The 25166-nt window shown below is 38.4% G+C and overlaps 1 protein-coding gene across 4 annotated transcripts in view; it reads right to left on the reverse strand.

Moving 5' to 3' along the window:
* Nucleotides 1-25166, reverse strand: part of adat1 (adenosine deaminase tRNA specific 1) — an 89079-nt gene that overhangs the window by 39415 nt on the left and 24498 nt on the right. For all 4 annotated transcript variants that reach the window (XM_072279807.1, XM_072279806.1, XM_072279804.1 and 1 more), the window contains 6 exons: nucleotides 22256-22310; nucleotides 20713-20840; nucleotides 16406-17114; nucleotides 11784-11929; nucleotides 7543-7642; nucleotides 5108-5194 (listed from right to left, as the gene is read on the reverse strand). In XM_072279807.1, the coding sequence (XP_072135908.1) occupies nucleotides 5108-5194; nucleotides 7543-7642; nucleotides 11784-11929; nucleotides 16406-17114; nucleotides 20713-20840; nucleotides 22256-22310 (1225 nt within the window). The remainder of the gene's footprint in view (nucleotides 1-5107; nucleotides 5195-7542; nucleotides 7643-11783; nucleotides 11930-16405; nucleotides 17115-20712; nucleotides 20841-22255; nucleotides 22311-25166) is intronic.

Consider the following 25166-nt stretch of genomic DNA (forward strand, 5'->3'; position numbering starts at 1 on the left):
CTTCCATTTCCTGCAAATTCATGTGCCATCTAAGAGGATCTTGAAGTGGTTGTAGGCTTCCAGTAAGATGATGGTGCACTTAGGTGCAGCGGACTCTCTGAATCCAACCAATGGTGTGATTGCTTGCACTTTATGTCAACATCACGGTTGCTGTGAGGTCTAGGCTCTCACATTCATGCCTTGGGGTCACCTCTTGCAGCCACAAAGAAAGATGCCAGAGCTGGCTGTGTGCTACCGGTCCCAGGCTGAGTTGGAGGCTGGCACCTCCCGTTGGTCCTGCCCTCCAGCGTTCGCTTAGTGGGAGACAAGCTGGATTGCCTCCAGTTCATTTGCGGCTGAACTGTGCGCAATGTAAGGAACTGCTGTTATCCTACAGCCACATTTCTTGCAGACACTCAGGGACTTGGGCTATATTATTATTTTTAATTTTTCTTGTATCTATGTTTTCTGCTAACATAATTATATATGTTCTATGTGCTGTGTGCAATTGTTGGTTCTGTGTTTTGCACCTTGGCCCCAGAGGAACACAATTTCATTTGGCTGTATTAATGTATATGGTTGAAAGACAATTAAAGTTGAATTTGAAAGCCTCTATCATATTTGCCTCCACCATCACCCTAGGCAGTGCATTTCAGGCACCCACTACTCTCCTTTAAATTTACCCCTGCATAGCTTCTTTGTACTTAACCCTCTCACTTTAAATACATGCCCTCTAATATTAGACATTTCAACTCTGGGAAAAAGATACTGGCTCTATGCATGCCTCTCAATCTTATAGACCTCTACCAGAACCCCTCTTAGCCTCTGCTGCTCCAGAAAAAAAAATCCAATTTTATCCAACCTCTCCTTATAACATGTGACCTCTAATTCAGCCAGCACCCTGGTAAACCTCTTCTGCATCCTCTCCAAACTATCCTTCCCAACAAGAAATGAATGCAATACTTCATATGTGGCCTAACTGCAGTTTTATAAAGCTGCAGTGTAACTTCCCAACTCTTGAACTCAGTTCCTTAATTAATAACAACAAGCATGTCATAAGCTTTCTTTACTACTTTATCAGTAATATTCTCTTCTCATTGCTGCCATCAGGAAGGTACAGGAGCCTCAGAACTCACACCACCAGGTTCAGGAACAATTATTACCCCTCAACCATCAGGATCTTAAACCAAAGGAGATAACTTCACTTGCCTCATCACTGAAATGTTCCCTAAACCTATGGACTCACTTTCAAGGACTCTTCATCTCATGTTCTCGATAATTATTGCTTCTTAATTTATTATTTCTTTTTGTATTTGCACAGTTAGTTGTCTTTTGCACACTGGTTATACAACAAGTTGTTGTGATCCTTCATTGATTCTATATATACTTTGATAATAAATTTATTTTGAATTTTGAACCTGTTAGCCGCTTTCAGGGAGCTATATAGATGACCCCAAGATCCCTCTGCTCATCAACATTGTTACAGGTCTTGCCATTAAAAGTCTCTTACATTTGATTTTCAAGGTGCAACACTTCACATTTGGCCAGGTTAAACTCCACCTGCCATTTCTCCGTCCAAATCTGGTTCTGATATGTATCCCATTGTACTCTTTGCCAGTCTTCTACACTACCCTCTTATCTTCATATCATCTGCAAACTTCCTAACCCATTCAGCTACATTTTCATCCAGGTCCTTTATACATTTCAAAAACAGCAGATGACCTAGAATGGATCCCTGCAGAACATCACTAGTTGCAAACCTCCAGTTAGAATATGTCCCATCGACCACTACCCTCCATCTTTTATAGGCAAGCCAATTCTGAATATAAATGGCCGATTCACTGCGATCCCATGCAGCTTAATCTTCTGGTTGAGCCTCCCACGAAGGACCTTGTCAAACGCCTTAAAAAAATCTATGTAGACAACATCCACAGCTCTATCTTCAACAACTGCTTTCAATACCTCTTCAAAAAGCTCCAAAGTAGTATGACCTGACTTGTCCTACACAAAGAAATGCTGACAGTCTCCAATTAGGCGTACATTTCCAATTGCTCATAAATTTTATCCTTGAGAATCATCTCCAATAACACCATTAACACGATATTCACTGGACAATCGTTTTCAGGATTACCCCTATTTCCCTTCTTGTATAATAGAACAGTATAATAGGACTTTGCCTGTGGTGAGAGAGGGCATGAAGATGTTAATCAAGGCCCTAGCAATCTAAACTTGCCTTTCCTAATAACCTGGGGTATATCCTATCAGGCTAATCAAGATGAAGACTTATAACTCTTAATGTTGTTTCACAACCTCCTTCTTTATCTTGAAATTCCTAACAAATTTGCATGCTCCACACTGATCTTCCTATCCTTCACATCCTTTTCCTTGTTAAGTACTAGTTCTCCTTGGTTCTTTCATTTTAGACCACAATATTAAAACTGCACAAGATTAATAATATTCTATCAGCTATCTTTTCTTTGAGAGTTAGTTTCTAATAAAAGTAAAAGTATGTCATTTAATTATTCCTGGCCATATCACAAGAGTCTGTTGAAACAAAGAATTTTGTTAATGTTCCATAAAATTTTTTTTTTAAATTGTCATAGTGCCGTCACCACCACATACTTAACAGTTCAGATCCAGTCAGAATAAACTTGGATTGCAAACCAATTTGGCATAAAGAATCTAGTGTTTTCCCAGCATACATGACGAATAAACTCTTCTTGGGCCTCCAGCCGGGTACAAGTATCAATTATAACTGACGTTTCGATGACAAACTCTGCCACCTTCATCAGGGATGATGCCCGGGCATGTCTAATCTGGTGGTATTTATACCCCTGTTGTCCATCCCTCCTGATTGGATAGTCCACAGCCATTTAGGTTTTCACTCTCCTGCCTTGCTTACAATCGAATTCCAGTTCTCTCAGCATTTATTAAAATTCTTTTCCTCCAGTTTTATTAAATGGCTTCCTTTACCAGGCGTTGAAATTGTGTGCCATCAAAGTCAATCCTATGGCAATTGCAAATGCAGTGTTCTACTATCATCGATTTCCCTGTCTGGCCGATATACGCTGCTCCGCATTCACAGGGAATCCTGGAAACACTGGCCAACCTGAGTCCCAGGTCATCTTTGACCCACATAAGCTGTGACTTGAGCCTCCTTATGGATTTGTGGATGGTATTAATCTGGTATTTCTTCAGGATCCTGGCAATCCTCCAGAAACTGTAGGAATATAGGGAAGACAGGCAGTAGTGATGGGTTCCTCCTCGTTCTTTGGTTTCTTGGCTTTCCTGTCAGCCGTTTTAAGCACCCGATTGATTTTCTTCACCTTGTATCCATTCTGTAGGAACATTGTGCATAATCATATTATTTCCTCAGGGAGACCCTCCAGGTCTGAAATAGTTTTCCCATGGTAAATCAAAGTAGAAAGAACCACTCCACTTTGGGCCAATGAATCCTGAAGTATTACCAGGCATCATCCCGACGAAGATGGCAGAGTTTGCCATCAAAATGCCAGTTATAATTGATGCCTGTACCCGGCTGGAAGCCCAAGAAGAGTTTATTTATGATTTGGCATAATTTATGTTTGGGTTTGGAAAAATAGGGGATTACGTTTTGTTCCATTGTTCCACAGGCAAAACTAGATGAACAATTGTGTGTTAACTAGTGAGGTATGGTGGCAAATGCAAACATGGTCAAATTATTCCCTGTGGCTAAAACTAACTGTATGAAGCATTCTGCCTAACTGAACAAACATCAAAATCATGAACACTGATTTCTCTAAATTCCGTTAATGCCTCTCCTCCCCTTCTTACCCCATCCCTTATTTATTATTCCCCCTCCCCTCTCTTTTTTCTTTCTGTACCTCTCATAATCACTCCTTGCCTACTCTCCATCTTCTTCTGGGCTCCCTTCCCCCTTTCTTTCTCCCTGGGCCTCTCATCCCATGATCCTCCCCCTTCTCCAGCTCTATATCCCTTTTGCCAATCAACTTTCCAGCTCTTAGCTTCATTCCTCCCCCTCCTGTCTTCTCCTATCATTTCAGATCTCCCCCTCCCACTTTCAAATCCCTATCTCTTCTTTCAGTTAATCCTGACGAAGGGTCTCGGCCCGAAACATCTACTGTACTTCTTCCTATAGATGCTGCCTGGCCTGCTGCGTTCCACCAGCATTTTGTGTGTGTTGCTTTAATCACCAAAAAAGGCATCTCTCACCCTGAAGTCTAACAATTAGGAACTAAAGCAGTTCATTCATCTAATTTTGTTCACCATGCCAGTTCTGATTAATTTAATCATTTACCTTTTCCTCCATATTCTTCAATACTCGTCTTCCAAGTATCTATCCTATTTCAAGACGTATTCTAGATGTTCATTCTGTGCAATGTTTTCCCTGAGATTACTTTTAACCCCAGATTCAGAACAAATTCCAAGACCGTCTTTATTTGTTTTTATATTCCCCAGAGATAAAAATAATTTTCCCATTACTAATTCATTATTTTCAACACCTCAATCACATTATCTCACCTCAGAGGACTATATCAAAACATTTGTTACGGTGGTTTAATTCCTATTTTTATTAAATTATATTAATTTTAGTGACTTGTGTAAATAACCCCAAATCTTCACTCTTGGGACCTAGTAGTGTGATCTTCTGCAATACAGAAAAGTAAACATGTGCCCATTTGTACACACATTTGTAATGAACTGTACTTGCCAAGGCAAAGACAAATTACCCATGCACTGACATTTAAACTATTACTTTCAGAAAGAAATTGAGAAGAGTGTTAATTATGTATTTCATTCTTAATAATACGCTAATAAACATCTACATCACGCTACATTTATATACTATTAGTTAACACTTAAGAAGTAAGATTACTAGGAAGCACTCTACTCTTTAAAAAAAAAGTAACTCATTGCAATACTATAACTGACATGATATTCTCGTATAGTAATCTTCAATGTATTCAAGCCGTCGTTCTGTAATCTATACTTGAATAAAAGTAATGGCTTTCATTGTTAAACAGTCCTCTAATAAATGCACTCAAATTATAACTACCTTGTAAACCAACAATATTTGATTAGATTTTTATAAATATTTCTGTATTTTGCTAAATATACTGTGACCTACCGAAGGGATTCTGGATAGTTCTGTTCAGAAAGAAAAGTGAGGAGCTCTTGGAATAACACAAAAAGCTCAGCCTTGCAAATTCTACACCTATAAATAAAAAAATCAGCTTTAGCACATTGTAACACCAAATTTATTTGTATTAATGATGCCACTTCATCTCCAAACATTGCTAGTCAGTTTCTTAATGGATCCACACACCACATCTTACATTAATTGGGAGGATTGCATTTCTACTGGTATTTTAAAGGAATGCTGCACTTGTATGTTACTGTGAGTGTTTGATGTACAAAGATCCCAAATTCCTCTGTACACTTAGCTATCACTATTTAAATAATCATCTGACGCCTGTAGTGGATAATGTCACATTTATTTATATTATCCTGTCTTTGTCCTGTATGTGTTTCACTCAATGACATTCCTTACATGACCTTGAAATTTCTTGCATCTTCTTCACATTCGCCATTCCCATCCTGTTTCACATCATCAGCAAACTTATAAATATAGAATTTTGATCCCTTATCCAAATCATCGAGAGACATGTATAGCCCAAACAATGATCTCTGTGGTGCCTCAGTAGTCACTATCTGCTTCTGAAAAGGGGTATCCTGAGAGGATGAGGAACACAAGCAAGGTCGCACAGTGAAATGAACCACCTGCTGCACGTCATCCGTTCTCTCAGAGCCTCCTTTAAGTACGGGACTGAAAACAGCAGGAATAGAAGAGAGAAAATTGAGAACAAATTGAAATGTGGCGCTTCTATCAATTCTTTCCATTCTGTAATTGACGTAGCCTGACCATATATTGATTTACAATGAACCTCAACTGTTTCAGGTGGAATTTCCCAGTGATGAATGTGGGTTCACCTCTTATTACACCACAGTGCGACCAACCACTTATCTAGTCTATGCTTGGTCAAACCAGTGTAGAGGAGACCACATAACGAGCACTAAATGCAATACAGTGACTAGGTAACACACTAAAATGCTGGATGAACTCAGCAGACCAAGCAACAGAGTAAAGAGTAAACAGTCAATGTTTTGGGCCAAGACCCTTCATCAGGACTGTTGCTTAGGATTTCCAGCATCTGCAGTTTCTCATGTTAGTGCTCCCCCTTCCCCCCCCAAACTCTTGCCCTGCTCTGACCCATTGGTTTCAATCTGCCCATCATCCCTTCCACATCACCTCCTCCTAGCCTCCATCTTCTATACCCCAGCTCCATCCGCCCATCATGCTTCTCCACACCAGGTTTCACCCATCGCCGCCAGCTGCTGCTACACCCCTCCAGCTCATCTCATCTCCCTTCTACTCCAGTCCCAATGCAGGGACACCAAGTATCCCCATCTATACAAATGTTGTTTGACCTGCAGTGTTCCAACAGCAATTTTAGTTCAGTTCCAACATCTGCTGTATCTTATGCCTCTCCAAAAAAAGTCTTCTTAAAAACCTCTTTCTGTTCAAGCTCTCAGTTTACCTCACTGTCTTTGTCCTTCGCTTGCCATGTAAATCTATCCAAATTCCTTATCAAAACGTTTCTTGGGATGTTTTCAATCAGCTACAAGCAATATTTTGTTATCCTTCTCAAAATTCAGCATCTCACATATTTCTGTATCAAATTATCAAATTTCAACTGACATCTGCTCTATTAACCAACTCCTCTTATTGACTGCTGTGTATAGAAAGGAATCAAGAATACCCTGACTAATGTTAGACCATAAGATATAGGAGCAGAATTAGACCATTTGGCCCATCGAGTCTGCTCCACCATTCAGTCAGGGGCTCATCCAATTCTTCCAGTCATTCCCACTCCCTTGCCTTCTCCTCAAACCCTTTGATGTCCTGGCTAATCAAGAACCTATCTATCTCTGCCTTAAATGTACCCAATGACTTAGCCTCCATAGTCGCTCGTGGCAACGAATTCCACAGATTTACCATCCTCTGAATAAAGTAATTTTTCCGCATCTCTGTTCTAAATGGACGTCCTTCAATCCTGAAGTCGTGCCCTCTTGTCCTACACTCCCCTACCATGGGAAATAACTTTGCCATATCTAATCTGTTCAGGCCTTTTAACATTTGGAATGTTTCTATGAGGTCCCCCCTCCCCACCTCCATTCTCCTGAACTCCAAGGAATACAGCCCAAGAGCTTCCAGATGTTCCTCATAAAGTAACCCTTTCATTCCTGGAATCATTCTTGTGAATCTTCTCTGAACTCTCTCCAATGTCAGTATATCCCTTCTAAAATAAGGAGCCCAAAACTGCACACAATACTCCAAATATGGTCTCACAAGTGTCTTATAGAGCCTCAATATCACATCTCTGCTCTTATATTCTAAATGTTAAATTAATGTTAAATTAATTTTAAATGTTTTATGGTGAATGTACAAAACTTATTTATAAATCAACAATATCTTAACTAATTAAAATGAATGATCTTTACCTCGCTTGTGGGGTTCCAAGTATCTTTTTTGTGGCTCCTTGTTTATAGCCATTTACAGAGACATCTAGTGGCTGGTCTGGTATAGCACTCCAACTTATTGCTGCAAGGGATTTTTAAAAAGGAATTTATAAGGTAATGACTGTCATAGAATGATTTTTGAAATTTTTTTTTAGAGACACAGCAAGATAAATCAAGCAATTAGTACATACAAAAATAGTATTACATCACTATAGTGAACCCTAAGTTGGCTTGATTTTAAAAAAAGCTGCATTTGGAAAAGGAAATATGGTAATTTGTGACCAAAGTTGATTAAGGGCAATTAAGATGAGAAACATGTTCCCTGCCTGCTCAGAGTTAAATGACTGTGACTCCTGTACAAAAGTCCAGCTCTGAAGCAGTGAATGACATCTCTCTGTCCTGTGAATTTCCATTCAGAGCTGGGAGCTGTACATGTGGCTGGTTTTGGAAGCTGTACGATGGAGGGTGGGAGGAAGAAAAAGCAGAAATGTTTCGGGTGGCAGCCGTGTATGCCCACCAATATATGAGTACAATACCCGTTCAATGGAGTCTATTCTCTCATGATCTTTATCCCATTATCAATAGGTTTAAGAGTAGCTACTCTTGTTGAATATACATACTGTACAAAGTTTATTCAATTACTACAGTATCACAACAAAAACCTACACACAATATTCAGACTACATAAAACACACTATTCATGGTTTCAAATTAGAATATCATTATCACTCTTAACAACACACTTATTCCCAGAAATCCCCCCACTGTACTCATGGATACCACCAGCTTCTTCTCCAGGGTCACCTGGGCACGAACATAACCCCAAGAGGAGTAGGCAATCGGCTTGGACAGAACCTTCAATTGTGCACTACAGATAGCCACTTCCCTTCAACTATCTGGTCTTTAACCAACCTGCACAACCTAAATGACCTACCTTGGTATAGCAATACTATGACCGCTTTGCACTGCAATGGACTTTGTTTTATTGTTCTAATTGTGTACTTGCAAAATCTGCATATAGTTTGTTTTATTTATATTGTTCATGTAAATGCTGCTTATCTTATACAAAGTGTCTGTGATGGTGCACATGATAATAAACTCAACTTTGTCTTTGACTAGATCAAGATATTGCTCATGAAGTCCACATGGCAGACAACAAGTGAACCATTGTAAAAGAAACCATGCACAGGCAACTTCCACTAAACAACATAAATTTTAATTCCTTCTGCAACTCTTCATAAAATTAAGTTGTCCTTGCCTGGATGAATCAAGACTTAACATTCTAGACATGGCTGATGAGTGGTAAATAGAAGTTTCAGCATGTGAGTTCCAAGTAACAGCCAGCTCTAATACGAGAATATCTAACCACCTACCCTTGATATTCAGGTGCACTACAGTGGCTAGTTTTCCAACATCAACATCATAGGGGTCACTATTGACCAGAAACACAACTGGATCAACTACTTAAATACCATGCCTTCAAGAGCAGATCAGAGGCAGGGTATACTGCAGATAGTGCCTCACCTCCTCAGATTCTGAAATCTCCACTATTTACAAGATACAAATCAGCAGTGGTCTTGCCTCAATAAATACAACTCCAACAGCTCTCAGGAAGTTCAACACCATTGAGGACCAAAGCAGCCTGGTTGATGGCACCACATCTCTGCCACAGGTACACAGCTGACATAATGCACTGCGGTTACTTGCCTAGGCTACTCCAACAGCATCCCCCACCATCACGACCAAAACAAGGGCAGCAGGTGGAGAGTAACAGAACCCACTTGCAGTTCCTCTCCCAGTGCAATCTGACTTAAAATATATTGCTGGTCCTTTATTGTTGTTGGGTCCAAACCCTTGAACTCCATAACCAGTATCACTGTGGGAATTTCTTCAGGGGATGACAACTGCTCATTGCTTTCTTCTCAAGAGCAATTAGACAGACAACAAATGCTGATTTTAATAGCAACCCTCAGATCATGAAAAATGAATAATAAAAAAATTATGTTCATACTTTAAATGGACTACACACTATAGAACAGAAGCATTCCATTTATAAGTACAGTTTATTTATAATAAACAAATATTCTGCATAAAACACTTTTATTCATCTAATGAAAGTTATACAAAATATACAACCCAGAAACAGGAACATCCCAACACACCACTGTTTACCCTCCACAAGCCTTCTTCCATTTTTCCTAATCAACAGTGTAATCCTACATTTCTTTCTCCTTTACACACTATCTTAAATACTCTTAAACACATCTATACTATTTACCTCAAGTTTTTCCTCTGGTACCATATTTCATATTCTCACTGCTCTCTGGGCTAAGCTTTCTTCTCAATGACCTATATTGCTGTTTTATGACCATTTTATAATAATGACCTCAAAAATTCAAAACTCAATCTGCTCAATACGTTTTCAGAAAAGCACTTTAAGTTGGCCAGAGTTTTCAAAATTTGGCACAAGATCATAAAAGAGGGCACTACAGCAGATAACCTAAAGCTGTCATTGATCGAAGAATGTCCAAAAGGTGCATTTATCCCAAGCTAACATGTTCAGCAGTAGTGGGATATGCAATGGCATGTGCAAGTTTTCAACTATGAAAAGAATTACCAAAATTTATTTTAACTTTATTTCAGCAGTTACGTGAAATTGACAGCATGAGAATTGACTGCTGTCAGACAACTTAAGTGGTATTGAAAATTTAATATTACAACTCTGAAACTTCATTTCTTCAGAAGGTCATACACTTTTTTCACTTCCACTTTCACATCTCTTTTAATAACATCTCTCATTAGCAACCTGTACATGATTTAAACTTAATTTATGTATTCTGGCTAAAATGCTGGATCATAAATTGTTTCATACCATTTCTGGAAAGCATTAAAATAGTATTTTGGGTTACCGTAATACTATTTGCAAAAGTTATATGAACATTGATTTCTTCAAATACAAGAGGCTCAGTCAAAACAATTTCAGTCATAATGGAGAAGGTGGATAAACAGACGAAGTAATTGACTTATGAAATAACAAAAACATCAAGAGTTAGACCTGTTCCACTAACAGCATTGTAGCAACCATACAGCTTTGTTTTAATGAGGTTAATGTGTTAAAGATTAACAATAAATTTTCAAGCAGCAAGTAGAGAAGGCTGAATACAGACTAAAAGACAAAGAGAGTAAGATGGCACTGCCTTGTGGTCAGCTAATTTTATACTTCATAGGTAAGAAAAAATTCCATTCAATTCATAGGTAAGAGTCAACCAATGAGAAAGCTCTACTCAAATAATGCAGCACCAAGAAAAGCTTCTAGAACTTTCCAGAATTATACCAATGTAACCACTAGGGAATACGCTGAATAATTGCATATACATACTGTGGTCTATTGGAAACATACCAAACTGTTACATGGAAATAAGAACTACTTAAAATACAAGCAAATAATTAATCATTAATCCTCAAAGAAAACAACAATTTAATAGTCTAATCTAAGAACAGTCAGATCCAATAATGGGAAGAATTGTTTTTGTGCTGATGTTCAGTGATTTGGCTGTCAGAGTGATTTGTATACAACACAAGTTAGTGCAAGACAACATGCAGATGAAGTACACAAAACAAGGTATGGTCTTTATTGCAAGAAAAGTTGAGAACAAGAGTAAAAGTGACTTGAAGATTAGCTCTCCCTAACAAGAAAAATATGGGGGAGTACAATGAAGATTAACTGGACTGATTCCTTTTACGGGAATTGTCTTATGAGGAAAGGTTAATCAGACAGGGTCTCTGCTCTCTCGAGATGGAATGAGAGTAACATTAAATGATACAAAATTCTTAGTGTTTTTATGGTAGTTGTAGTGATAATGTTTTTCTTGGCTGCTGTGTCTAGCACGAGGGGTCTATCTCAAAATAAGGGGTGAGTTGTTCAAGACTGAGATAAGAAGAAATTTCTTCATCAACAACATGGAGAATCCTTGCAAGCCTTTACACAAGAATGCTGTGAAGATTTAATATATTCAAGGACAGGGATCAGTAGAGTATAGGATATTATGGAAACCAAGGGTTGTGCACTCAGCATAGGGAATTGGCATTGAGATAAAAGATCAGCCACAACAACACTGAATGGCTGAGCAGGCATAAGAAGCTAAGTGACTAAGTTTCTTGTCTGTTCTCCTGAAATTCTGAAAAGAATTTGTAAAAGTAATTGTTAAAATCAAATTCAATACCTGCTGCACAAGGTACAAGCCTCCCTTTGCTGGAATCATAGTTACTTTGCGCTGAATGGCGACTGTGTGCAAACTCCAGCTGTGACTGCTGCATCTTCACATCTTGCACTCTGAATTCCTTTGGCAGTGAAGTTATGTTACGGCACCTTTAGAAGGCAAAAGCAAATAAACAGTTAAGAAACATTCTCTCCAGATATAGATGAAATCTTTTCTGTATTACTCAGTTGAGATAATTACATCTTTAAAACAGTTTTTACTTAAATATCTAAGCAACTGGGTAGACACATGCTTTCACACTTAAGGTTAAAGTGTTTTAAACCAAATCATTTCTAGAATATGTCAAAGTATGTAGTGTTATCTCTGCAAAAGCATTAGTTCTATAATACAGGGCCTTGTAAAAGTATTCAGCCCTAACAACTAGCTTCACATTTTACTGTCTCATTTTCTAAATTTGTAGTAGGATTTTTGAGCTAATCTACAAAACATTGTGCATCATGTCAAATCAAAAGAAAAAATTCCAAAACCTGCCAACAATTTACTAAGAATTAAAAACCAAAATTGTGAGGCTGAAAAAAACATTCATCCCCTTTGTAATTACTACACTAGCTTTCCTCAGGTACAGTACGCTACATTACTTTACCAACTCACCTCATCCAATTTGTTGATGTAGAAAATTGGACGATCAGCTGCTTTCAATAAATTCTTAAAAATAAGTACCCCTTTTCTCTGTAAGGTCCAACAGTATGGTAGATTTTCAACAGACCAAACCAAAAAGATGACAAAAGAACTTTCAAGACAAGTCAGAGAAATTATAATAGAGAAGTACAAGACTACGAGACTATCTTAAAGACACTGAACATACCTCTGAGTTCAGTGCAGTCCATCGTGAAAAAGTGGGAAAAATATTAAACGGCAGCCATTCTACCTAGGTCAGGCTGCTGCTCGAAACTTAGTTGCCAGAGAAGATTAGTACTTATAAGAGAGGCTACTGTGACACCAACAGTCACTCTGAGTGAGCTGTAGAGGTCAGTAGCTGCATCTGGAAATGGAGTTCATGACTCCTCAATCTCCAAGGCCTTGTACAAAAAGGGTATTTATGGAAGAGTGGCAAAGGGAACACCATCCTTACTGTAAAGTACGGTGGATGTAACAGCATGTTTCAGCAGCTGGTCCTGGAAATCAGGTCAGGATTGATGGGAAGATGAATGCTGCAAAATACAAACAGATCCTGGATAAAAATCTACTAGCCTCTGCCAGAAAGCTTAAACTGGGGAGGAAGTTCATCTTTCAGAATAACAATGACCCAAAACACACTGCCAGATCAACCACTGAGTGGCTTTAAATGAAGAAAACTAATGCCCTTGAGTTACCCTGTCAGAGTCCTCACCTTAACCCAATCGAACATCTCTGGCAAGACCTCAAGATTGCTATCCACCACCACTCCCCAACTAACCTGGCACAGCTTCAGCAATTTTGCAAAGCGGAATGGACAAATCTTGCTCCATCACACTGTGCAAAGCTAATAGTTTCAGCCAAAAAGATGACTGGCTGTAATAGTTGCAAGGGCTTGTTCAACTAAGCACTGAAAGGGGGATGAATACTTTTGAACTACTGACATTTCAGATTTTGAATTTTTAATTTTTCATGCTTTACAATTTTCACTGTTTTTGGGGCTCCACTTGGGGGGGGGGAAGGAGCATGTGATACACAAATAAAAATTCTCAGTTAAATTTATCGAAACCCCTGGCTGTAATCCTCATTTATGTGAACAAAGAGTTGGGGCTGAATAATTTTCCAAGGCACTGTATAAAAGAAGCAGTTTACAGGGCATTGCTAATTTTGCAGATCTAAAGGCAACCAGAGCTCAAAAACATTACAATGCAAGTTCAATGGGCACACAAATTCCTAGTTTTCAACTAGGATTAAAAAACATAAGCACCAATTATACCATTTAATGGTGGTTTGTTGAAATGTAAGCAGCCATGTCGCATCTTTCAAATTTTAAAGATTTGGATATGTTCAGGTTTAAAGTTGCTGTTGACCAGGAGAACATTCAATGATACCAAGAACACAATAGCAAAATGTCATTCACACAGACTATGAACATGTAAGGATATGAAAAAGGACATCCATTATTGTTTCCAATGATTAGGGAAATGTTTATGAAGTATTGTGAAGACTTGACAAAGATCTCTGCCTCTTTTAACATGACAAATTCCTTTGCTGTACTGTGTAATTTTGGATCTCATAAATGTTACATAATTCACAAAGATCAAAAAAGCATGTTGGAAAATTAATTTCAGCTAACTTGAATGATATTAACTTACAGTGAAGGCGAGGAGGCTGTGCTCCTCCGCCTAAACACTGCTTCCTAATAAGGCAGTCCCAGCTTGCCCCCAGTCTCTTGCTATTTTATGTACAGTATGCATACTGCCCACTTTACCCAATTAGAGAAAGATTTCCATCAAATATTTTGATGCAAAGTTAATCAATATCTTCTGCAATATGAGGGCTATAAATGGGTGCTCTATGAAGAGGTAGCCATTTTACTATCAAAGACATGAATCAATCTTTAAAAAAAAAGGCAGAGTATGACCATAAAAATTTGCTAATTTCTCATTGCTGCTAATCAATTTCAGGTTGCCAAATTAAACTTAAATGCACCAAAACAAGGGAGTCAGGTGACATTTGAGTACTGGTTGGTTCTTATCCACTGGGATAGAATTGAGAGGGCTAATCCAATTCAGTTCTGGATATTTATCAAATTTAGAGAAAGGAGACATTCATTACATCTATTTGGCTGATTTGAAATAAGATGTCTTCCAGACCTATAATTTATTCAGCCTCAACAGTAACCTTTATTCTCTAGTTTTATTGATTAATTTGAGTTTCCTGTTTCAGCAATGATGCAATTATACTTAACTAGGAGGACAGCTGAATTCAATCTGTCATCGGGCTTCAATTATACCAGTGCCTAGGAAGAATGTGGAAACTTGCCTCAGTGACTGTTGTACAGCGTGAGGAAGAACACCGAGGAGTTGAGAATAAAACATATCAACTCCTGCCTGAGAAGCAACTTGGACATATTCCAATTTGCCTATCAGTAAGGAAGGTCCATGGCAGATGCCATTTCCCTTGGCAGTCAATAACATCATCCCTCAAAATTAATCAATAAGCCCCAAGACCTTGGCCTCTATTCCTCCTTGTGTAATTGGATTCTCAATTTCCTTACTTGCAGAACCCAGTCAATTTGGATTGGTAACAATATCTTCTCCACAATCTCCATCAGCACGGGTGCACGACAAGGCTGTGTGCTTAGCCCCCTGCTCTACTCACTTTATACTTATGACTGTGTGGCTAAGCACAGCTCCATTGCCACCTTCAAGTTTGCTGGTGGCACCACTGTTGTGGGCCAAATCAAAGGTGGTGATGAATCACCAGAGAGGAGGGAGATTGAAAATCTGGCTGGGTGTTGCCACAACAACGACTTCTCACTCAATGTCAGCAAGACCAAGAGCTAATTATAGAATTCAGGAGGAGGAAACCATAGGTACTCATCAGAGGATCAGAGTGGAAAGGTCAGCCACTTTCAATTCCTGTGTTATCATTTCAGAGGATCTGTCCAGTATCCAGCATGTGACATTATGAAGTAAGCAGGGCAGCACCTCTATTTCATTAGATGTTTGCAAAAATTCAGAACGACATCCAAAACTATTCTAGATGTGTGGTGGAGAGAATATTGACTGGTTGCATCACAGCCTGGTATGGAAACACCAATGCCCTTGAATGGAAAATCCTACAAAAACTAGGGGATGCAGCTCAGTCCGTCATGGGTCAAACCCTCTCCACCACTGAGCACATCTGCACTGAAGAAGGCAGCATCTACCATCAAGAACCCCTACCACTGAATCCATGATCTCTTCTCACTGCTGCCATCAGGAAAAGTGGTACGGAACCTCAGGACCCACACCACCAGGTTCAGGAACAGTTATTACCCCTCAGCTATCAGGCTCTTAAGTCAGAGGGGATAACTTCATTCAGCTTCACTCTCACTGAACTGTTCCCACAACCAATGGACTAATTTTCAAGGATCCTTCATCTCATGTTCTCAATATCTATTGCTTATTTATTTATTTATTTATTTATTTATTTATTACTAATTTCCTTTGTGTCTGCAGTTTGTTATCTTTTGAATATTGGTTATACTTGTCGGTCATGTTGGATGCAGTCCTTCATTGATTCTATTTTATTTCTTCGATTTACAGTGTATGCTCACAAAAAAATGAATCTCAGGGCTGTATACAGTGGCATATATGTACTTTGATAATAGATTTACTTTGAACTTTGATTTTATAAGATGAGAAGTACACTGAAATTAGCAAACAGGACAGATAAAGGATCTTTCAACACTAACTCTGACAAATGTATCAAGTGAATACATCTAAAGTTGTAACTAACTGGTTTAACAAGATAAATCAAGTTTAGTGCTTAAAATTTTTGAATGACTAATAAATACTGCATATTGAACTATTAGATCTCTTTAAGCAAACAAATTCAAATTACTCAGAGTAGATTTCTTCCTGCATGGCCTGTGCATGTTCTTCAAAATAAATCATTATTACCTATCTATTATAGCCCTCTTCATGACATCATAGTTATACGGACAGTGTCCTACTACAATAGAAGAGAAATACACTGGCTCCTTGAGGAAGTGCATGAGAAGTGCTCCTTGACAACCAAGAATATTCCAACGTGCAAGTTTATCACTACACGACATTGATAATGTTCTGCTGCCTCTTCCTGGTTTCACTCTCAATGATTCCACACAGTGATAGTCAACTCCAGGCTTCAGAGAATCCTGAAGGCCACCTGGCACACATTTAGCGCCAGTTCGGTGTATATCCAAAACTTTATTTTGCATCTGTTTGGTTTTCTCCATAGCCAATGAAAACGTATTTTGAGATGGAGTGGTATAACAGTTGCTCTTGGACATTATTTCTGCTTCATAAAGTTGATTATTGTTGATCTGGATAGTATTACTTTCTTTCTCAGACAGATGACCGGGTTTGTTTTCACAAACACTGCTACTTTCAGGTAAATCTCCATTTTCATCAGCTATTTTTATCCTTTTTTTAGGAACCACTGTAAAATTTGCATCGCCTTTTTGTCTTTTGCCCTGCAGGTGCTCTTCATAATGGAATAATTGTGCATCTTCAGTATTTTTATTAACTTGAACAGCAATAATATTTTGCTCTTCACTCCCCATGGCTCTCATGTTCATAGAAGGTTCACTGTAATTTTCTACCTTTGGAATAATAGAAGCATCACCACCTACGAGGAACAGATAAGATTTCTATCAAATCACTCAAAAACTTCATCGTCGTTAGTCTTCATACTTCACTGGAAGAAATATACAGAACTGAGGCACCTCAGAACAAAATATGAATTATAACTATTTCTAAATTGCTAATTACAGATCATGCATTTGCTGTTGATATCCATTTTCCAACAGCTTCCCATTTTAAATTATGGTATTAAAAATGATGATTCTGAAGATAAATGTGATAGCAGCTTGGTAGTGTAGAGGTTAGCATAATGCTTTACAGCACCAGTGATCACAAGATTGTGGTTCAATTCCCACTGCTGTCAGTAAGGAGTTTGCACATTCGCCTTGTGCTGCGTTGGGTTTCCTCCCACATTCCCTTCCCAAAATCATACAAGTCAGGGCTTGTAAGTTGTGGGCATGCTATAGTGGAAGCATGGCGACACCTGTGGGCTACTCCCAACACATCCTTGGACATGTTTGTCGTTAATGCAAAACAACGTATTTCACTGTATGTTTTGATGTAGATGTGACAAATAAAGCTATCCTTTAATACTTTAATCTTTACACTCTTTATTGCAGGGTGAAAATCTCAAATATCAGAGGGCATAAAGTAATGAAAGAAGGAACTAGGATCTTTGGCCAAATCGCTCTGTGCCAACCAACATGTTCATCAAAGCTTCTCCCATTTGACCCAAATCTCTTTTAAACTTTTCCCATCTGTGTACCTACACAAGTGCCTTTCAAACGTTGTTATTGTACCTGCCTAAACTATTTTGTCTGGTGGCTCACTCCATATACAAATTACTCTTTATTCACCCAATGATTTTATACCCCTCCATAAGGTTTCCCCCTCAGTCCTCTATGCTCCAAAGGATGAAGTCCTAGCTGCTCAGCCTTTCCCTCAGGCTCTTGAGAACAGGGAATGTTCTTGCAGGTTTTCTGTGCAAACTTTTCAGCTGTGAAGGTGAGCAGAGTAAAGCTTAAAGGATTTGTAACGCAAGATCTGGTACTCAGTTCCCACTCTGCAAGCATGGACAGGTAGGTACATGGAATGTGCTGCCAAGTGGATACAATGGAAACAATTAACAATTTAGAGGGAATCACATAAACAGGACGAGGATGGAAGGATAAAGACATGAGCAGGCAGATGGGATTAGATTAAATTGGCATCATAGTTAGCACAGACATTATGGATGAAAGGACCTGTTCCTGTGCTGAGGTGTTCTATGTAGGAGTAACTTGAAAGGCCACAGATTTGATGTTTGAAACAACAGTTGATTTATTAAAAAAAAAACTGGTGCATACCAGGTGACCAGTCACAGCTGATTTACCCGAATATGAACCTGGAACAGCTTTTACATTCTCAGTTGATGAGATTACCAGTGACACTACCTTTTGATAACAGAATGGTGGTTCCAGGAAGATTTAATCAAGACATAGGATCAGAACTAGGCCATTCAGTCCATCAAGTCTGCTGAACCACTTGATCATGGCTGATTTATTGTCCCTCTCAAACACATTCTCCTGCCTTCTCCTCATAACCTTTGACTCCCTTACTAATTAAATACCTATTAACGTCCTCTTTAAATGTGCCCAATGATTGCTGTTTGTGATGATAAATTCCACAGAATCACCACACTCTAGCTTAAGAAATTCACCCTCCTCTCTGTCCTACAGGTACACAATTCTATTCTGAGGCTGTGCTGTCTGGTCCTAGACTACCCCACTTTAGGAAATATGCACTGCATGTCCACTCTTACTTTTTCTACCAAAAACCCTTCCTTCATTAATTTCCTCTTAAAAAAAAATTTCGTTCCTGGGATCATTCTTGTAAACCTCCTCTGGATCCTCTCCAGCAATTAGCTGATAGGTTGCAGAATAAAATGATTATCCACAGGTCTTAGACTCCCCCCTCTATTGGAAATATGCACCGGCACGTCCACTGTATCTCGGCCTTTCAGTATTCGGTAGGTTTTAATGAGATCTCCTCATTCTTCTAAATTCCAATGAGTACAGTCTAGAATCAGCAAATGCTCTGCATTCATTAACCTTTTCATTCCTGAAATCATTCTTGTAAACCTCCTCTGGATCCTCTCTAGTACAGCCTCTCCAGTAATTAGCTGATGGATTACAGAATAAAATGATTATCCGTGGGCGAATACACTCTTCTTGGGCTTCTAGCTGGGTACAGGTATTGACTATAACCTACATTTCCATGACATTAGGGGTGAAGATGGCGGAGTTTGGCATTGAAACATCAGTTATAATCCATACCTGTACCCAGCTGGAAGCCCGAATATTCGTCATATACACCTGGAAAGCACTAGATCCTTTTTTTATATTCCACATATCTAACAGTAAATCTAATTTTCTACCAAAACAACAGGTGCACACTATAATATTATTACTCAAGTTCCTGAAACTTGACGACATCGCTTCTATGCTCCATGTTGCTACTTCAGGGCTTTGTCTGCAGTTTCCACTAGAACAATCCATAAAGAAGTTTTCTTCCATCTTTCAATTTCAAAACTTGAAAATAAACTCAATTTGACTTCAAGATGAAAAAGGAATTATTTCTGGAATTATTTAAGTAGTTGAATGCTGTGATAACAGAAAATGAAAAATATGTTTATTCTGGTTCACGGTATTTATAGATTCTAAATCAATCTGCCTAATAAAAGCATTAAACAGTCTAGACACATTGAGAGAAAAGAGAAATGGAAGAAAAAGGAGCAATTTGGACACTAATAGTTCATTACCAATTTGATAGAGTAAGATTGTTTACCCTTGATTTAAACTAGGAGTTTTCCACTCTTCCTAAATTCTATATAATTTACACAGAAAGCTCAGGATTTATTTAATCTCAACAGCAATAAGTGACAATTGAATCATTAGTGGGACTCTAGTTCAGAGCAGTACTATTTGATGTTCTATTTTCTTAAATTATGAACAATGAGATAAATCATTATCTTAAACAAACATGGATAGAATGCATTTATCACCCTGCATGCATCAGAAATGAAAACCATAGATGAAAAGCTGACCACGTAGAGGAAATATGGATATCATAAATGAGTTATTTTATAACCTTTGTGAATTATGTTTTGGAGCAATGCTAAAGTGGCTAAGAAATCATATTTCAGAAATCAATCTAAACTAATTACAAGAAAAAAAATGACTAACATAGTTCTTTCAGTGATACAACTTCTGCAATATGCTATGTTTTACCTGTCTCTGTTCCTGTTCAGAGTTACATAAAATCCTTGAGATTATCAAAGTGGCCAACAGGAACACCATCACAAATGACACAGCTTGATTCACATCAATTAAGTATTCCAAAAAGCGTACAAACAAATAATAGATGAATATCTTCTTTTGCGGGACATGACATATACCCATTATAAGGAAAAAATACTTAAAAGTAGAACTCACTACTCAAATTATTCCATATCTTTCCCTCATTCTTTTACTGATGCCTGCATCTAGTCATTACATTTCCTACAAAATCTTCAAATTTCCATTTCTCTCCTTTCCTTGGACGGTTTAAAATATTTCACTGTTCAAAATTCAAACAATCAGAAGTTATTCTACTAGTTAACTTACATGGAGTGTGGCTAATAAAGAACACAAAGGTAATGCCTGGCTTCAGTTTCCATTTTCCCCTTTCGCTGCTTGTGATGAAGATGCTATTTTTATTTTTGAATGCCTCTTTAAGTTGATGATACAAGTACCTACAATACAGAGGTTGAAATAAATGAAAATTTATAATGGTAAATAAAAGCATCTTTGACATTTCCATTTAGGATTATTAACATCTAGAATCAAGGTGTGATGAAAACTTAAGTTTTCAACTTAGATCAAAACCAGTACTCTTCGTAACTTTGAGTATATTTTTCATCTTCCCAATGGTTTATCTTTCAGCAAACATTGATTATATTATGGTCTAGTGTATTAAAGCAGCAACATGCAGGAACAGGGACTGAAGAGATGTAGGAATGGTTTTTTCCATGATATCAAAATTCAGATTTTGAAGTTAATGAAATAATTTATTTAGCCACACACTCAGACAGGCACAACAATGTTTCACATAGATGAATAAATCATTTACTTTATTTAGAAGCAGTTCAAGAATCTCATCATGGAAATGTGCCCCTCTCTTTAAACAATAATAGGATAATTAATATGCATTTGATGCTGAACACATAGTATATAGTACATTGTTCTTTAGGCCCAAAACTAATCAATGCCTAATACATTCAATCAATTCATTCCCAATGAAGGGGCTCCACAGGTCATGGATGAACTGAATTACAAAAATCCAGCCATGCATATTCTGCCATATATTACAAAAGATGTTTCAAGCTAATAATATTTCCTGATATTCACTAATGTACTGTATATATTCTATTAGTTTAATTATAGGTTGCATTGGGATGATTATTAAATGACATGAAATTACAGTAAAATTACATCAATATAGAAAATCAATCATTCTAACATATAGAGAAAATTTCTAATGGAGAATTCCAATGAACAGAATTGTTACATAAACTAGGAACCGTCTTTATTTCCTGACAGAATGAATGAGCAGTATTAACGCCACATAATTTGGTCATTATTTACTCAGGTAAACACTTAGCATCTTTAAAAACAAGTTATGGAACAATGTACTTTAGTACAAGAGTAAAAAGAATTCCTTCAAGAGGACCACTACCTTGTTGTGATTTGGAGGTTTGCGTGCCTCAATGACCCAGAGAGCTATGCTGGCTGAAGTTGGGGCTTTATGCTTTGGCTCTTGGTAGGGTCACCCATGCCAAATAGGTCAAGGGTAGAGGCTAGTCCAAGAGTGGTTCACTAGTCCTCCAGGTTCAGGGGTTCAGCTCAGGGCTAACAACCCTGACTGGTAAAACAGAATTGTTATGAAAACAGCAATGAAAAATCCTTCTACATCTGAGTAGTCAAGGACAGACAGAGATGGAGGACCTTCATTCCTAAATGCCAGCAGTGTAACAGGCAGTAAGTAAAAAAGAAAAAAGAATTCATCGAATTTTTATCTTTGCAAGTCTAACAACAATTTAAATTTTGACTTTTTAAAATGATAATTTAGAAAAGAAAGGCTGTGTTTAATAAAGAATAAAGTGCTCACCTCAGGAACCCACGCCGTGCAGTCACCTCTGCATGGCTGTCATTAACAACATCACCTAGAAATATTGGATAAATATGAAACATGCAAACAGAACAAATCAAAATATCTTTATAATGAGAAATGTGAATCTGCTAACAGTCGCAAATGCTACAATAGTAGAGTTGGTGGTGAGGAAGGTAAAATCAATGCCAACATTCATTTCAAGAGGTTTAGAATACAAGAGCAAGAATATAATGCTGAGGCTTTATAAGGCACTGGTGAGGCCTCACCTTGAATATTGTGAACAGTTTTGGGCTCCTCATGTGGGCACACGGCCAAGTGGTTAAGGCATCGGACTAGCGACCTGAAGGTCGTGAGTTCAAGCCCCAGCCGAGGGAACATGTTGTGTCCTTGAGCAAGGCACTTAATCACACATTGCTCTGCAACGACACTGGTGCCAAGCTGTATGGGTCCTAGTGTCGTTCCCTTGGACAACATTGGTGTCGTGGAGAGGGGAGACTTGCAGCATGGGCAACTGCTGGTCTTCCATACAACCTTGCCCAGGCCTGCGCCCTGGAGAGTGAAGACTTTCCAGGCGCAGATCCACTGTCTCGCAAGACTAACGGATGCCTTAATTTGGGCTCCTCATCTAAGGAAAGGTGCTGGCATTGGAGAGGGTTCAGAGGAGGTTCACAACGATGATTCCGGGAATTAAAGGGTTATCATATGAGGAACATTTGATAGCTCTGGGTCTGTACTTGCTGAAATTTAGGAAAATGAGGGAGGATCTCATTGAAATCTTTCGAATGTTGAAAGGCCTGGACAGAGTAGATGTAGAAAGGATGTTTCCCATGGTGGGGGAGTCAAGGACAAGAGGGCACAGCCTCAGTATAGAGAAGCATCCACTTAAAACAGAGTTGCAGAGAAACTTCTTTAGCCAGAGGGTGGTGAATTTATGGAATTTATTACCACAGGCAGCTGTGGAGGCCGGGTCATTGGTTGTATTCAAGGCAGAGCTTGATAGGTTCTTGGTTGGACACCACATTAAAGGTTACAGGGAGAAGGCCAGGGAGTAGGACTGAGGGTGGGGGGGGGGGGGAAATCAGCAGTGATTGAATGGCAGAGTAGACTCAATGGGCCAAATGGCCTAATTCTGCCCCTGAATCTTATGGCCTTAATAAACTTTGCAGATTACATTTTCACTACAGCTAAGTCAGCTCTGATTTGTTGGAAAAATTTATATGTTTGGCAGGGATAAAAAAACATCAGATGTGTATGGCAGGCCAAAAACAATTTCAAGACTGACAATTACATAGCTACTCCTCTTTTTGAAATAATTTCAGAGTACAAGCTGTTTCTGAACAACTCACATAGAACATAGATACAGAGGAGGTGTTGGGGTAAGTTGTTTTTTTTTTTACGCAGAGAGTGGTGAGTGCGTGGAATGGGCTGCCAGCGGCGGCGGTAGAAGCGGAAATGGTAGGGTCTTTTAAGAGACTCCTGGACGGATACATGGAAATTAGAAAAAATACAGGTAAGCCTAGGTAGTTCTAAGGAAAGGACATGTTTGGCACAGCTTTGTGAGCCGAAGGGCCTGTATTGTGCTGAAGGGTTTCTATGTTTCTAGCTATAACACGTTTGAGAGATTAAGTTATTGATGTCAGCGGCAATGCACAAACAGGATGTTCAGGTTTTGGGTGTGAATGCATATTCACCTTTAATGGCTAATGATTTATAATCAAATATACATTTTGCTTCTTGTAAATGAGGCAACTTTTAAAATTATTACTTTATTTGGACATGAACTTTAAAATATTTCTTATTAGAAATTGATTTGTATTTTAACTGTAGAATATATCAATCTTAATTACAGCAGTACAAGGGAGCTTTGAATGCAACTCAAGTATTTCTTTGGAAGTGTGATAAAATTTCAGAGGCAGTTTTTTTTTAAATCCAACTTCCTTTCTATTACAAAAGAGCACTATAACCAGAAGGGAAAATGACACTGTCTAATTATTTGGCTAATTAATACTGGGAAAATAGCAGACACCTCACAAAACAATTTTTAAGTAGAAAAAAGTAAAGACATGTTACAGTTGCACCTGTCAAACTTGCCATTTCTGTTCTGCTTTGTCATTCAAACAAAATGGAAACCACTGAAAATTATTTGTGAGGTGTCAAGAAAAGGCAACTTTGTTTCATCAAGGGAGGAAGGGAAATAAAACAAATACAAAGCTCAATTATTTTAGAACACTAATTTCTTTTCAAAGTAATTTTACAATCGACAAATTAAATATAACACAAATTTGGTGACAGACCCATACGAAGAGTTCAATTACCTTGAAGTCAACGGAGAAAAAGGTTTTGAGCCAATACATTGGGGGAGAAGGCTATTTCTGTTCTGTTCAATCAAAAGGAACTGATCCATCTTAATTGGTTTTCAATTTACGCATGGAATATGAACATTTCTGTCTATAATTGTTCTTAAAACAGTAATGATGACTCACATTGTTGTACTAAGGGAGGAGAGGGGTATTCCAACAGTGTGGTTAGGTAGGGAATTCCCATTTTTTGACAAAGTAATAGCTAAGGGGGATGATGGGAAGAGGACTCAGGTATAAATTGAGTTTACTGACCGTGAAGTTCTAAACAAAGATCTTAAGACCTTTAAAGGGATGATGATGGACTTTAGGTAGACTAAGCCTGCACTGCTCCGTTACTATTGATGGTGAGGACGCAGATGTGATGAGGACCTACAGGTACCTGGGGGTGCACCTGGATGACAGACTTGAGTGGAGCACCAACACAGAGGCTGTATACAAAAGGAACCACAGTCGCCGCTACTTCCTGAGGAAACTAAGGATCTTTGGAGTATGCAGGCCTCTCCTTCACATATTCTACCAGTCTGTTATCACCAGTACAATCTTCTATG

The sequence above is a fragment of the Mobula birostris genome, chromosome 15 (genome assembly GCF_030028105.1).
Source record: "Mobula birostris isolate sMobBir1 chromosome 15, sMobBir1.hap1, whole genome shotgun sequence".
Taxonomy (NCBI): Eukaryota; Metazoa; Chordata; class Chondrichthyes; order Myliobatiformes; family Myliobatidae; genus Mobula; species Mobula birostris.